Genomic DNA, 13,117 nt, shown 5'->3' with positions numbered 1-13,117 from the left:
AGTATATTTTATTGATCACTTGGTTTCTATTTTCAGCATTGCCATCACTTCGGGTAACCCCACCCGCTGTGAACTGGCACCGGTCCAGAAACTTTCTCATAACAGTATATTGAAGCCAGCATCTCACTAACCGGTTAAAACTACTTGATTTTGGCCAAGAATGTTTTCGCTGAGGTATCGCTCTCTTCAGTTGGAGGTCTGTCACAAATGCTTACCGGTTAAGAATGGAGAAGAGGTGACGAACATTTCTGCCTCCTCTATCCCTCTCTGTTTGATTGAGTCCTCTGTTTCAAACAAATGCGGCTGGGCATAGAAATGCATCTATTTTCTGACTACAAACTCATCAGACATATTTAGTAAGTTCTTTTTGTGCAGTTTAGTAAGGTTTTTGTGCAGCTGTGTTGTGTTCTATTGATTCTCTCACTAAGGTGGACCTGTTTTTAGATAAACAAAACGAACTGTCACTTGAATGCCCAAATTCGAGAGCGGGGGCTGCTTGAACTGCTGCTCTCATGCAGTCTCATGAACATGTAGAGGAGATTAACAGTCGGCCAAAAGTTTAATTAAATAATACACTCGATTTTGGTTTATTTCTCACCAAACCTTATCGTATGCTTACAGAACAATCGTGAGTTTCATCTAATAATTTATTAGATTTCTGAATTATACTTTTGCATGCTTTTGATGCTTGAAGAAGTGGTCTCCATAAACTGCCATTGTATGACATCACTGGACACAATTTTTTTTTCACAATTTCTCCCTTTGTGTTAAGAAAAAAAAGTAATATGCCCACTTTGTCAAAGTCTCATTTGGTTCCATATTAAATAATTGTTCCGAGTTCTATACTAGTTGAGCTCACTTAATACTGTTTGTGGCATAATTGTTTATTGAAAAAAAAAAGAAAAAAAGCAACACAAAAAATGAAAATAAAAATACACGTTTGGAACGCCACGAAGGACATGAGTAAATAATGACTTTTCATTTGACTTTTGAGTTTTCATTTTTGGGTGAATTATTTCTTTAAATCTAATGACGGAGAAAGTTCTAATCACAATACTGGATCCTTGTGCATACGGCTGCTACAGGAACGCTGTATATCTTCTCTAGATAGTTTCTCACATCACATTTGGTCATTCTTGGAGAAAATTGAAATGGACAGATTCAGAGATGCCATGGACTAAAGGAACAAGAAATGACAATCTATGCCGAGCTAAGGTCACAACAGTATTGACGTACTGTTTTGAGCTTAGAATGCATGTAAAAGCATTTAGTAGTTGCAGGTTTGAAACACTTTGTTTTTTTGAGACTGAAACTGGCTATGATGTGTAATGCGTTTTGTAACATGCTTTACAAACAAACAAATGTAATTTCTGTTCCAGTACCCAGTATGTCCTCAGTTACAGAAAACCTAACCAGAACCTTTCACAAATGAGATGCTGGAACTGAATGGAAAGAACATACTGAACTCATTTCAAAAACTAGAATGTTTGTCCACAAGTCAGTCCATATAATAAGCACTGATTTCTTTCTTGTGCAAACGAAAGAGTTTCCAAGAAACCCAACAAACAGATGCACTTTCAGAAAGAGTATTATTGTATGCACATCTTTCAGAGTCAGCACCAGAGTGTGATGCCCAGATTTCAATGAAGTGGAGTGGAGGTCTGGCGGCGTAATTTATGTGAGAGAGAAGCACACAAGTGTGCGTTTGTCTGGGTGAAAGTGAGTGAGAGAGGCCATTCCTAGAGAGCAGAGCACTCGAGCCACAGTGTGAGGAATTGTAAGCAGACCTAAGTGCTTTCTGAGATCACAGAATAGAGAAGCTGAGATCTTTTTGAATTCTTGCCCCCTGGTGACCTTTGCCAACAGGAAGCACCTTTGCTTCCCTAAACACTTCTGGAGCTTTAAAAAGCTAGATGTATAAAGGTCTAATACTTATGTTCAAGAGGAAGGTGAGATGATGTAATGTACATATCTTTTTTCATTATATTTTTAGGCTTCTTATTAATATAGACCGGGGTTTTCTTAGACAGTACAGATATTGTGTGTGTGTGTGTATATATATATATATATATATATATATATATATATATATATATATATATATATATATATATATACAGGGTTGGGGAGTAACAGAATACATGTAACGGGATTACGTATTTAAAATACAAAATATAAGTAACTGTATTCCACTACAGTTACAATTTAAATCATTGGTAATTAGAATACAGTTACATTCTAAATGTATTTTGATTACTGTAGAGATTACTTTGCATTTTATTGTCATTTGTTTCATTTAATATTTAGTCCTTTCAGATGGAAAACATTTATACATATAAATGATGTGATCCAAAGTGCATTTGAACAGCGGTGAAACACTTTCTTATGATGTGTTACATTCATACGAGTAAGTTTGAAGTAAGTTTGGAGCAGATGAAATAGAAATAAACCTTGTGTATATTGTAAGCTTTACGTAAGTTAAAATGCTATTTCTAGCCATTTTACATGCACATGTTACCAGGCATGATCTTTTTTTTTTTTTTTATCAAGAAAATTCACGTTGGATCATAATTTCTTTTTTCTAGTAAGACCTTTGATATTAGGGCAAAAATCATATTCTTGATAATAATTTTTATTTTGTTTTCCTGTAAAAATATCTAAAAATCCTTAAAACAAGATCAGTTTGATTTATCTTGTTTTAGAAACAACACTGCATAAGATATTTAGGTTTTTCAGAGAATGTATTTTTAACGTGTATTTTGTCTTACTGTACTGGCAGAGTTTTTATAGTCAAAACAAGTGAAAAAAATCTACCAGTGCTGAAGAAGTAATCCAAAGTATTTACAATATGTTACTGACCTTGAGTAATCTAACGGAATACGTTACAAATTACATTTTACAGCATGTATTCTGTAATCTGTTGTGGAATACATTTAAAAAGTAACCCTCCCAACCCTGTATATATATATATATATATATATATATATATATATATATATATATATATATATACACACACACACTGGCGGCCAAAAGTTTGGAATAATGTACAGATTTTGCTTTATGGAAAGAAATTGGTACTTTTATTCACCAAAGTGGCATTCAGCTGATCACAATGTATAGTCAGGACATTAATAATGTGAAAAATTACAATTTGAGACTTAAACTACTTCAAAGAGTTCTCATAAAAAAATCCTCCACGTGCAGTAATGACAGCTTTGCAGATCCTTGGCATTCTAGCTGTCAGTTTGTCCAGATACTCCGATAACATTTCCCCCCCACGCTTCCTGTAGCACTTGCCATAGATGTGGCTGTCTTGTCGGGAACTTCTCACACATCTTACAGTCTAGCTGATCCCAAAAAAGCTCAATGGGTTAATGGGGAATGTTAAGATCCATAACACTCTTTTCCAATTATCTGTTGTCCAATGTCTGTGTTTCTTTGCCCACTCTAACCTTTTCTTTTTGTTTTTCTGTTTCAGAAGTGTTTTTTCTTTGCAATTCTTCCCATAAGCTCTGCACCCCTGTGTCTTCTCTTTACTGTTGTACGTGAAACTGGTGTTGAGCGGTTAGAATTCAATGAAGCTGTCAGCTGAGGACATGTGAGGCGACTATTTCTCAAACTAGTGATTCTAATGTACTTATCCTCTTGTTTAGTTGTACATCTGGGCCTTCCACATCACTTTCTGTCCTTGTTAGAGCCAGTTGTCTTTGAAGACTGTAGTGTACACCTTTGTATGAAATCTTCAGTTCCCTATCTGTCACACACTCGACATTGTGTCGATGTAGTGACACTAGTGGTCACTCTTGGGAGCCCCAAACACCTCTGATTTTGAAAAAAGGCCAATGGGAATTGGTGAGTGGAATTTGCATGCCACTCCCCCGGACATACGGGTATGAAAGGAGCTGGCTCGCAACCACTCATTCAGATTTTCTCTTCGGAGCCGAGCAGTTGTGTTCAGTGAGCTAAATTACTCTGCCGATCCATTCACCTCAAAAAGCTGTTGGATTTACGGCGCATTACAGCGGCTTCTCCCCCTCTTGCACTGGTGAAGTGCAGAGAATGCCCCTGGGTGCTTCAGCAGATAAAAGAGTATATTCTTCCTACTGAAAGAGTATATTTTCCCTTCTAAAAGAGTGGCATTAACGGAGAGTGTCTTTTTAAAGATGCCTCTCCGTTTGTGTGTATTTCCTGGTTGCGTTCCTGGACGGGTCATGTTCTCACTGCGAGAGCGTGACCATGGCAATGTTGCGTAGTGGTTTTTCCTTCATTAGAGGGAAAGACCACCCCAGCGGCTCCCCGCCTGGGTCCTTCTACCTACGGGTTTGAGGCCACGTCGGTTAGCACTGAGGGCGATTTGGGGACCCCAATTGGAGCCACTCTGCCAGGTAGCTCCCCACGGACCTCCCATTCCCCAGTACGCTCGTTTGCCCCACTGGGATGAGACCGCCGTCATGTCTCAAGGCGAGTTCGCGATCTCATTTCGGCGCTCGCGAAGTGGATGAGCTCTCGATTGCAGCATCGGAGAGCGGGCTGTCTGATGCTGAGGACTCGACTGGGCTCCCACCTTCGGGTTCCCCTCCAGCAATGCTTGCCTGGGCAGCTGCGTGTGTCAGGGAACTCTCCACCCCCCCTGAACCCTTGCAGCCTGACGATTGGTTCCTGGGCCTGGAGCGCCACTCACAGCCGCACCCCACCCCGGTCCCTTTCTTCCCGGAGGTGCATGAGGAGCTCACGAGGTTGTGGCGGGCACCTTTCACTGCCCGGACCCGGTCTCTGAGCTCCTCCAATCTCACTACCCTCGATTATGGGGCTGCCAGGGGGTACTCGGCGATTCCCCAACCCGTCGCGATGGCTGACCCGGACCGTCCGACTCGGCTACACGATTCAATTCGCCAGGTGCCCGCCTGGGTTCAGCGGCGTCCGCTTCACCTCGACGAAGGGCAGGAATGCCGCTACTCTGCGTGCGGAGATCGCTACCCTTCTGTAGAAGGGTGTGATAGAGCCTGTCCCTCCGGCTGAGATGAAGAAATGGTTTTACAGCCCCTACTTCATCGTACCGAAGAAAGGTGGGGGGTTGTGGTCAATCTTGTACCTGCGAGTACTGAACTGAGCTTCCATTCAAGAAGCTGATGCAAAAACGCATTCTAGCGAGCGTCCGGCATCAAGATTGGTTCGCGGCGGTAGACCTGAAGGATGCGTACTTCCACGTCTCGATTTTACTTCTCCACAGACCCTTCCTCCGGTTTGCTTTCGAGGGTCAGGCATACCAGTACAAGGCCCTCCCCTTCGGCCTGTCCTTGTCCCCTCGCGTCTTCACGAAGGTCGCAGAGGCAGCCCTTGCCCCGCTAATGGAAGTGGGCATCCGCATCCTCAACTATCTCGACAACTGGCTAATCCTAGCTCACTCTCGGGATGTGTTGTGTGCACACAGGGACCTGGTGCTCACGCACCTCAGCCGGCTGGGGCTTTGGGTCAACTGGGAAAAGAGCAAGCTCTCTCCGGTTCAGAGCATCTCTTTTCTCGGTTTGGAGTTGGACTAAGTCTCGATGATGGCGCGCCTCACGAACGAGCGTGCACAGTCAGTGCTGAACTATCTGAAGGTGTTCAGATGGAAAACAGCAGACCCACTGAAAATTTTTCAGAGGCTCCTGGTGCATATTGCATCCTCAGCGGTGGCCACACCGCTCGGTTTGATGCATATGAGACCGCTTCAGCACTGGCTTCAGACTCGAGTCCCGAGATGGGTATGGCGCCGCAGGACACATCGCGTGGTCGTCACACCGATCTGTCGCCGCTTCTTCAGCCCTTGGACAGACCTAGCATTTCTACAGGCAGGGGTTCCCCTAGAGTAGGTCTCCAGGCACGTCGTGGTTATGACGGACGCTTCCAAGACGGGCTGGGGCACTGTATGCAACAGGCACACAGCCACTCTTGGACTGGCCCGTGACTACGTTGGCACATCAACTGCCTCGAGTTGTTGGCAGTACTGCTCGCCCTGTAGAGGCTCCGGCCATTGATCCAGGGCAAGCATGTGTTGGTCCGGACGGACAACATGGCGGCGGTAGTGTACATCAACCGCCAAGGTGGTCTGCGCTCCCATTGCATGGTCTCGACACGTGGACAATCCTCGTCTGTGCGAATCGTCGGTGCATGTGCCTGCCATTGACTACCAAAAAGCATACTGTGCATACTAATGTACTGTGCATGCATTGAACACATTCATATTCGCTCGCGGTAAAAAGAGTATACTTTGAAAGGAAACATGGTCGACCGGGCGCAAAGTATACCTGGGCCTTTACAAGTCATGCACTACAGTAAAAGTGTTTAGAAGTCATAAGATAGCATTGTGTAAGGAACATGGTGAACAGTAAGCATTTATAACCTGATAATTTGCAGTTTTACTCATGATTTATGTACAAAGGACTAAAAGTCATTGTTATTTTAGGGCCTGTATTGTTTATTTCACCAGGAAACTGCTACGATATGTACAACAACAAACCACGTACAAATTGTTTTTGCAAAAATGTAGGTATAGTAATGTGATTCTATTAGACCAGATTGAAATCAATGCAATTAAAATGTATGACATGACCCCTTTAAAAGAACTCCATATTGGTACTGTGGTGTGTTGAGCTGTGGTGTTTAACACGGGTGATTCAGTTTTGAGTCTGGCCTGAAACATATCCTCACTCTGCACTACATCGATCAAATTAAAAGGCAATGCCTGAACAAGATTATAAGAGTAATACCAACACATTTCTTCATGGATGCAGTTTATTAGTACTTTGTATTATGCTCTATTCCATCAATCAAATCAAGCACCGGGCAACACAGTCGTGACCTTCAGCAGATGTAAACACTGTCTTGCACAGCTTATCTTTTTAAGCATTGACGTCTTGAAAAGATACAGCCCTCCTTGTTGTTCAATCTTCTCTCCCGTGAGTACAAGCTGCACCCCTCCCTTCACACATAAACAGTCCACACACATCCCTAAACATGTTCGCTCAAACCGCCCGTTTCAAAGCCTTTCCAAGTAGGTGACTCAGAGGGACAAAACACTCCAAATTTAGAGGAAATCCAAAAAAAGGGGACTCTTTGTTAGCCCGTAACCTCTAGGTTACATTCACACCACTTGGACTATAAAGGCGGCAATAAACCAGACAACAAGCTTTAATGAACTAAAGAGAGATCATTAATATGAAATCATTTGAAGATAAGTCAATAAAAAGATGTTGATAATGGATAGAATATTTCAAGGGAATCGAGAAAGTACAGATAGGGTGGCAAATAAACAAGGTTAAACAAATCCTGCAGATGATAGTACAAATACTTCGTGAAGAGGCCCTCTTTCACAAAAACAAGTGCTCTGAAATTCAATGGCTCTGATAAACATTATGCAAACCAGGTTGGTTTCAAGCAAAACAACTCATTGCCAAGTTGGAGGGTATTTGTGAAGAGTAGAAAGTGAAGAGGGGCTTTAATGTTTTAATGACACCTCTATTGCTTTGTCTACTTTCATGCTATTTATGGTGGGACTGTGTCAAACGTAACTCCGGAGAGACAAAACAGTTCTTGAGGTCCATTGAGGTGGCAATGGTTTAAAAAAAAAAAAATCTTCTTCTGATTAGACCGGCACCACAGCATTTAGATTCAGGTTATGAGTACGCCTGGTACAGATTAAGACACTTAAGATCACAAAACAGTCTGTAAAAACAAAAGAGTAAGCACAGGTAGAAAAAAAACTTCCCCAGAGCACTTACGTAAGTAATAACATATAGCCCAATTACAAATGTGTGCGGTTTGGAACACATACTGGCGGAATAATAACTTAAGAACAAGGCTCTACCGTCACTGCCTTAGATGTACGCCCTGAGGTTCTCCAGAAAACAAAGCAGACTTTGTGGTCTTTTCTTGTGTGGACTATGATTAGACCTGTTATTAACAGTCTGACTGCCTGTTTCGTATTACACTGCAGCAATGCAATAATTACGGCTGTATTTTTAGTGACGTTTTATAAACGTCACCAATTCAGGCACAAGATGTTGGAGTTTAAAGTAGTTGTAAGAGCTGTAAACACATTTGAAATAGTCAGGGATTAACAATAGGGAATCGTCGACCAAGTAACCTTGCACGGCAATGTTATACAGGGTTTTGTTATGATAAATTGTGCCTCATTTAGTCCAGTCTACAATTATAGCTTTTAAATTCCACTTTAAATGCTTTTATTCTTTGTAATCACTGTGCACAATGCTATTCCCTCGATGCAATTCTCAGTCAAAACAAACCCCATTCGTGGGATTTGTCTGCCACCTAGTGGAAAACTATGCAACTACAACATAATAAACTTTGGAATTTTGTTACACATAAGATTATTACAGTGAGTAGTAATGGCTGTTAACAGATTTATTGATGGAACCTGGCAAAAAATTACTTACTCCAAGGGAATGCGAAACTGTACTGTATCAGGTGGCTGTTCTTTGCCCGGTCTGACCAGGGTAAGATTGAAGGTGGGGCGAAATATTCTCAGCTGAGGGTTATCCAACTGGTATAAGGGATATCTAAGAAAATGAAATGAACAAATGACATAAATTGAAATAAACTAACATTAAATTACCTACCTTACCCTATAATTTTGGATGGATGGATGCACTGACGTGCACAGAACGGGGGATACAGGTGTGCAAGCCCCTGCCCCTTTTGTTCACAAATCTAAAGGTGCCCTTCACAAATGTAAAGGTGCCCTTTTAAGAGGAGGTGCCATTAAGAGAGCAGAGATTTAACCAGAGGTGTTTTTACTACAGCACGATGTGTGTATATATATATATGCAACAGGCACACAGCCACTCTTGGACTGGCCCGTGACTACGTTGGCACATCAACTGCCTCGAGTTGTTGGCAGTACTGCTCGCCCTGTAGAGGCTCCGGCCATTGATCCAGGGCAAGCATGTGTTGGTCCGGACGGACAACATGGCGGCGGTAGTGTACATCAACCGCCAAGGTGGTCTGCGCTCCCATTGCATGGTCTCGACACGTGGACAATCCTCGTCTGTGCGAATCGTCGGTGCATGTGCCTGCCATTGACTACCAAAAAGCATATTGTGCATACTAATGTACTGTGCACGATGTGTGTATATATATATATATATATATATATATATATATATATATATATATATATATATATATATATATATATATATATATATATATATATATATATATATATATATATATATATATATATATATATATATATACACACACACACCGATCAGCCACGATATTAAAACAGTGTAGTTTAATATCACCCGCCTAATATCGTGTAGGTCCCCCTCGTGCCACCAAAACATCTCTGACCCGTCGATGCATGGACTCCACAAGGTTTCCTGTGGTATCTGGCACCAAGACGTTAGCAGCAGATCCTTTAAATCCTGTAAGTTACGAGGTGTGCCCTCCATGAATCGGACTTGTTGGTCCAGCACATCCCATAGATTTTAGGTAAGTGGTACGTGTCAAGTAACATCCACGTGAATGCCAGAACCCAAGGTTTCCCAGCAGAACATTGCCCAGATCATCATACTGCCTCCGCCGGCATGCCTTCTACCCATAGTGCATCCTGCTGCCATCTCTTCCCAGGTAAATGACCCACACGCACCCAGCCGTCCACATGATCTAAAAGAAAACATGATTCATCAGACCAGGCCACCTTCTTCCATTGCTCCATGGTCCAGTTCTGATGCTCACGTGCCCATTGTAGGCGCTTTCTCCGGTGCACGGGGTCAGCATGGTCACTCAGCAAGCTGCGATGCACTGTGTGTTCTGACACCTTTCTATCATGGCCAGCATTACGTTTTTCAGCAATCTGTGCTACAGCAGCTCTTCTGTGGGATCGGACCAAACGGGCTAGCCTTCGCTCCCTATATGCATCAATGAGCCTTGGGCGCCCATGACCTTGTAACCACCCAGTGACCTAACCACTGTATATCAGGAACACCACACAAGACCTGCTGTTTTGGAGATGCTCTGACCCAGTCGTCTAGCCATCACAATTTGTCCCTTGTCAAAGTTGCTCAGATCCTTATGCTTGCCCATTTTTCCTGCTTCCAACACATGAAGTTCAAGAACTGTCTGTTCACTTGCTGCCTAATAAATCCCACCCCATGACAGTTGCCATTGTAATGACATAATCAATGTTATTCACTTCACCTGTCAGTGGTTTTAATGTTGTGGCTGATCAGTGTCTGGAAAAAAATTAAGAGACCACTGCAAAATGATCTGTTTCTCTGGATTTACTATTTATGGGTATATGTTTGAGTAAAATTAATATTTTTGTATTATTTTATAAAGCACTGACAACATTTCTCCTAAATTCCAAATAAAAATATTGTCATTTAGAGCATTTATTTGCAGATAATGACAAATGGTCAAAATAACAAAAAAGATGCAGTGTTTTCAGACCTCGAATAATGCAAAGAAAACAAGTTCCTATTCATTTTTAAACAACACAATACTAATGTTTTAACTTAGGAAGAGTTCAGAAATCAATATTCGGTGGAATAACCCTGATTTTCAATCACAGCTTTCATGCCTCTTGGCATGCTCTCTACCAGTCTTTCACATTGCTGTTGGGTGACTTTATGCCATTCCTGGCTCAAAAATTCAAAAATCAGCTCGGCTTTGTTTGATGGCTTGTGGCCATCCATCTTCCTCTTGATCACATTCCAGAGGTTCAGGTCTGGAGATTGGGCTGGCCATGACAGGGTCTTGATCCAGTGGTCCTCCATCCACACATTGATTGACCTGGCAGTGTGGCATGGAGCATTGTCCTGCTGGAAAAACCAATCCTCAGAGTTGGGGAACACTGTCAGAGCAGAAGAAAGCAAGTTTTCTTCCAGGATAATCTTGTACGTGGCTTGATTCATGCGTCCTTCACAAAGACGAATCTGCCCAATTCCAACCTTGCTGAAGCACCCCCAGATCATCACAGATCCTCCACCTGGTCATCTAATGGTTATACGGAGACCTGGAGAGGCCTTAAACCACAGTGTCTCATACCCACTGTGAAATTTGGTGGAGGATCGGTGATGATCAGGGGTGCTTAAGCAAGGCCGGAATCAGGCAGATTTGTCTATGTGAAGGTCAATCAAGGTGTGGATGGAAGACCACTAGATCAAGACCCTGTCATGGCCAGCCCAATCTCCAGACCTGAACCTCAGGTATGTGATCAAGAGGAAGATGGATGGCCACAAGCCATCAAACAAATCTTTTTTGCTATTTTGACTAGTTGTCTGCAAATAAATGCTCTAAATGACAATATTTCTATTTGGAATTTGGGAGAAATGTTGTCAGTACGTTATAGAATAAAACAAAAATGTAAATCCAGAGAAACTGATCATTTTTTTTCCAGAGCTGTAAATATACAGTATAGTGTGACAAGGAGGAGGGCAAGCCTGGTCCCCAATTGGGCTAATAGTCCGAGGAGAGGGATAAGTGCAGCGGGACGCGAGAGAGAGAGAGAGAGAGACACATGCAGCTGCCATGTCTGTGTTTGTGTTTTGTATCTTTTTGTTTAATTAAATATTATTTCAACTGTTCAGCCGGTTCCTGCCTCCTCCTTTCCCATCCTTACCTTGTTACATATACAGTATATACACTGGCGGCCAAAAGTTTGGAATAATGTACAGATTTTGCTGTTTCGGATGGAAATTGGTACTTTAATTCACCAAAGTGGCATTCAGCTGATCACAAAGTATAGTCAAGACAATACTGATGTAAAAAACAGCACCATCACTATTTGAAAAAATTCATTTTTGATCAAATCTAGACAGGCCCCATTTCCAGCAGCCATCACTCCAACACCTTATCCTTTTTTTTTTTTCATTTTATCCCCCCCTTTTTTCTCTACCTAATTTGGAATGCCCAGTTCCCACTACTTAGTAGGTACTCGTGGTGGCGCGGTTACTCAACTCATTCCGGGTGGCTTAGGACAAGTCTCAGTTGCTTCCACTTCTGAGACTGTCAATCCATGCATCTTATCACGTGGCTCGCTGTGCATGACACCGCGGAGACTCACAGCATGTGGCGGCTCATGCTACTCTCCCCGATCCACTCACAACTTACCACGCGCCCCATTGAGAGCAAGAACCACTAATCACGACCACGAGGAGGTTACACCATGTGGCTCTACCCTCCCTAGCAACCGGGCCAATTTGGTTGCTTAGGAGACCTGGCTGGAGTCACTCTGCACGCCCTGGATTCGAACTCGTGACTCCAGGGGTGGTAGTCAGCGTAAATACTCGCTGGGCTGCCCAGGCCCCTCCAACACCTTACCCTTGAGTAATCATGCTAAATTGCTAATCTGGTACTAGAAAATCACTTGCCATTATATCAAACACAGCTGAAAGCTATTTGATTCATTAAATGAAGCTTAACATTGTCTTTATTTTTGAGTTGCCACAGTATGCAATAGACTGGTATGTCTTAAGCTCAAAGGTATCTGGTCAAATTGACAGCTAGTATGGCAAGGATCTGCAAAGCTGTAATTGCTGCATGTGGAGGATTTTTTGATGAGAACTCTTTTTAGTAGTTTAACATTTTTTTCAAATTGTAATAGTAATTTTTCACGTTATTAATGTCCTGACTATACATTGTGATCAGTTAAATGACACTTTGGTGAATAAAAGTACCAGTTTCTTTCCATAAGTGCAAAATCTGTACATTATTCTAAACTTTTGGCCACCAGTGTATATATACAGTATATATACATATACTGTATACACACACACACACACACACACACACACACACACATTTCTCAACCAACTTCTTGAGGTATCACCCTGGGATGATTTTTAAACAGTATTGAAGGAGTTCCCGTCTATGTTGGGCACTTATTGGCTGCTTTTCTTTATTATTTGGTCCAAGTCATTAATTTCAAAAACTTTTTTTTTTTATTTTTTTTTTTTTTTATCAAATTTTAGTTTTATAATAATACATTTATTTATAATAAATTAATATGGTGGCACATTGCATTATATTTTTGTCTACAAAAAGAATTTCAAACGTTTAAGCATACGCCTTCAGATCAAAAGATTTTTAAGATCATGAGAAACAT

At 41.9% G+C, this 13,117-nt stretch overlaps 1 protein-coding gene across 1 annotated transcript in view; it reads right to left on the bottom strand.

Moving 5' to 3' along the window:
- Window positions 1-12,093, bottom strand: part of LOC127437848 (39S ribosomal protein L23, mitochondrial-like) — a 31,323-nt gene extending 19,230 nt beyond the window's left edge. The window contains exons 1-3 of the mRNA XM_051693066.1: window positions 12,077-12,093; window positions 8,439-8,561; window positions 1,053-1,135 (exon numbers count right to left, since the gene is read on the bottom strand). Of these exons, the coding sequence (XP_051549026.1) occupies window positions 1,053-1,135; window positions 8,439-8,561; window positions 12,077-12,093 (223 nt within the window). The remainder of the gene's footprint in view (window positions 1-1,052; window positions 1,136-8,438; window positions 8,562-12,076) is intronic.
- Window positions 12,094-13,117: the final 1,024 nt, after the last annotated feature.

This window comes from Myxocyprinus asiaticus, chromosome 48 (assembly GCF_019703515.2).
Source record: "Myxocyprinus asiaticus isolate MX2 ecotype Aquarium Trade chromosome 48, UBuf_Myxa_2, whole genome shotgun sequence".
In the NCBI taxonomy this organism is placed as follows: domain Eukaryota; kingdom Metazoa; phylum Chordata; class Actinopteri; order Cypriniformes; family Catostomidae; genus Myxocyprinus; species Myxocyprinus asiaticus.
Note: the sequence above shows the minus strand (reverse complement) of the source record. Positions and strands in the feature narration are given on the sequence as shown.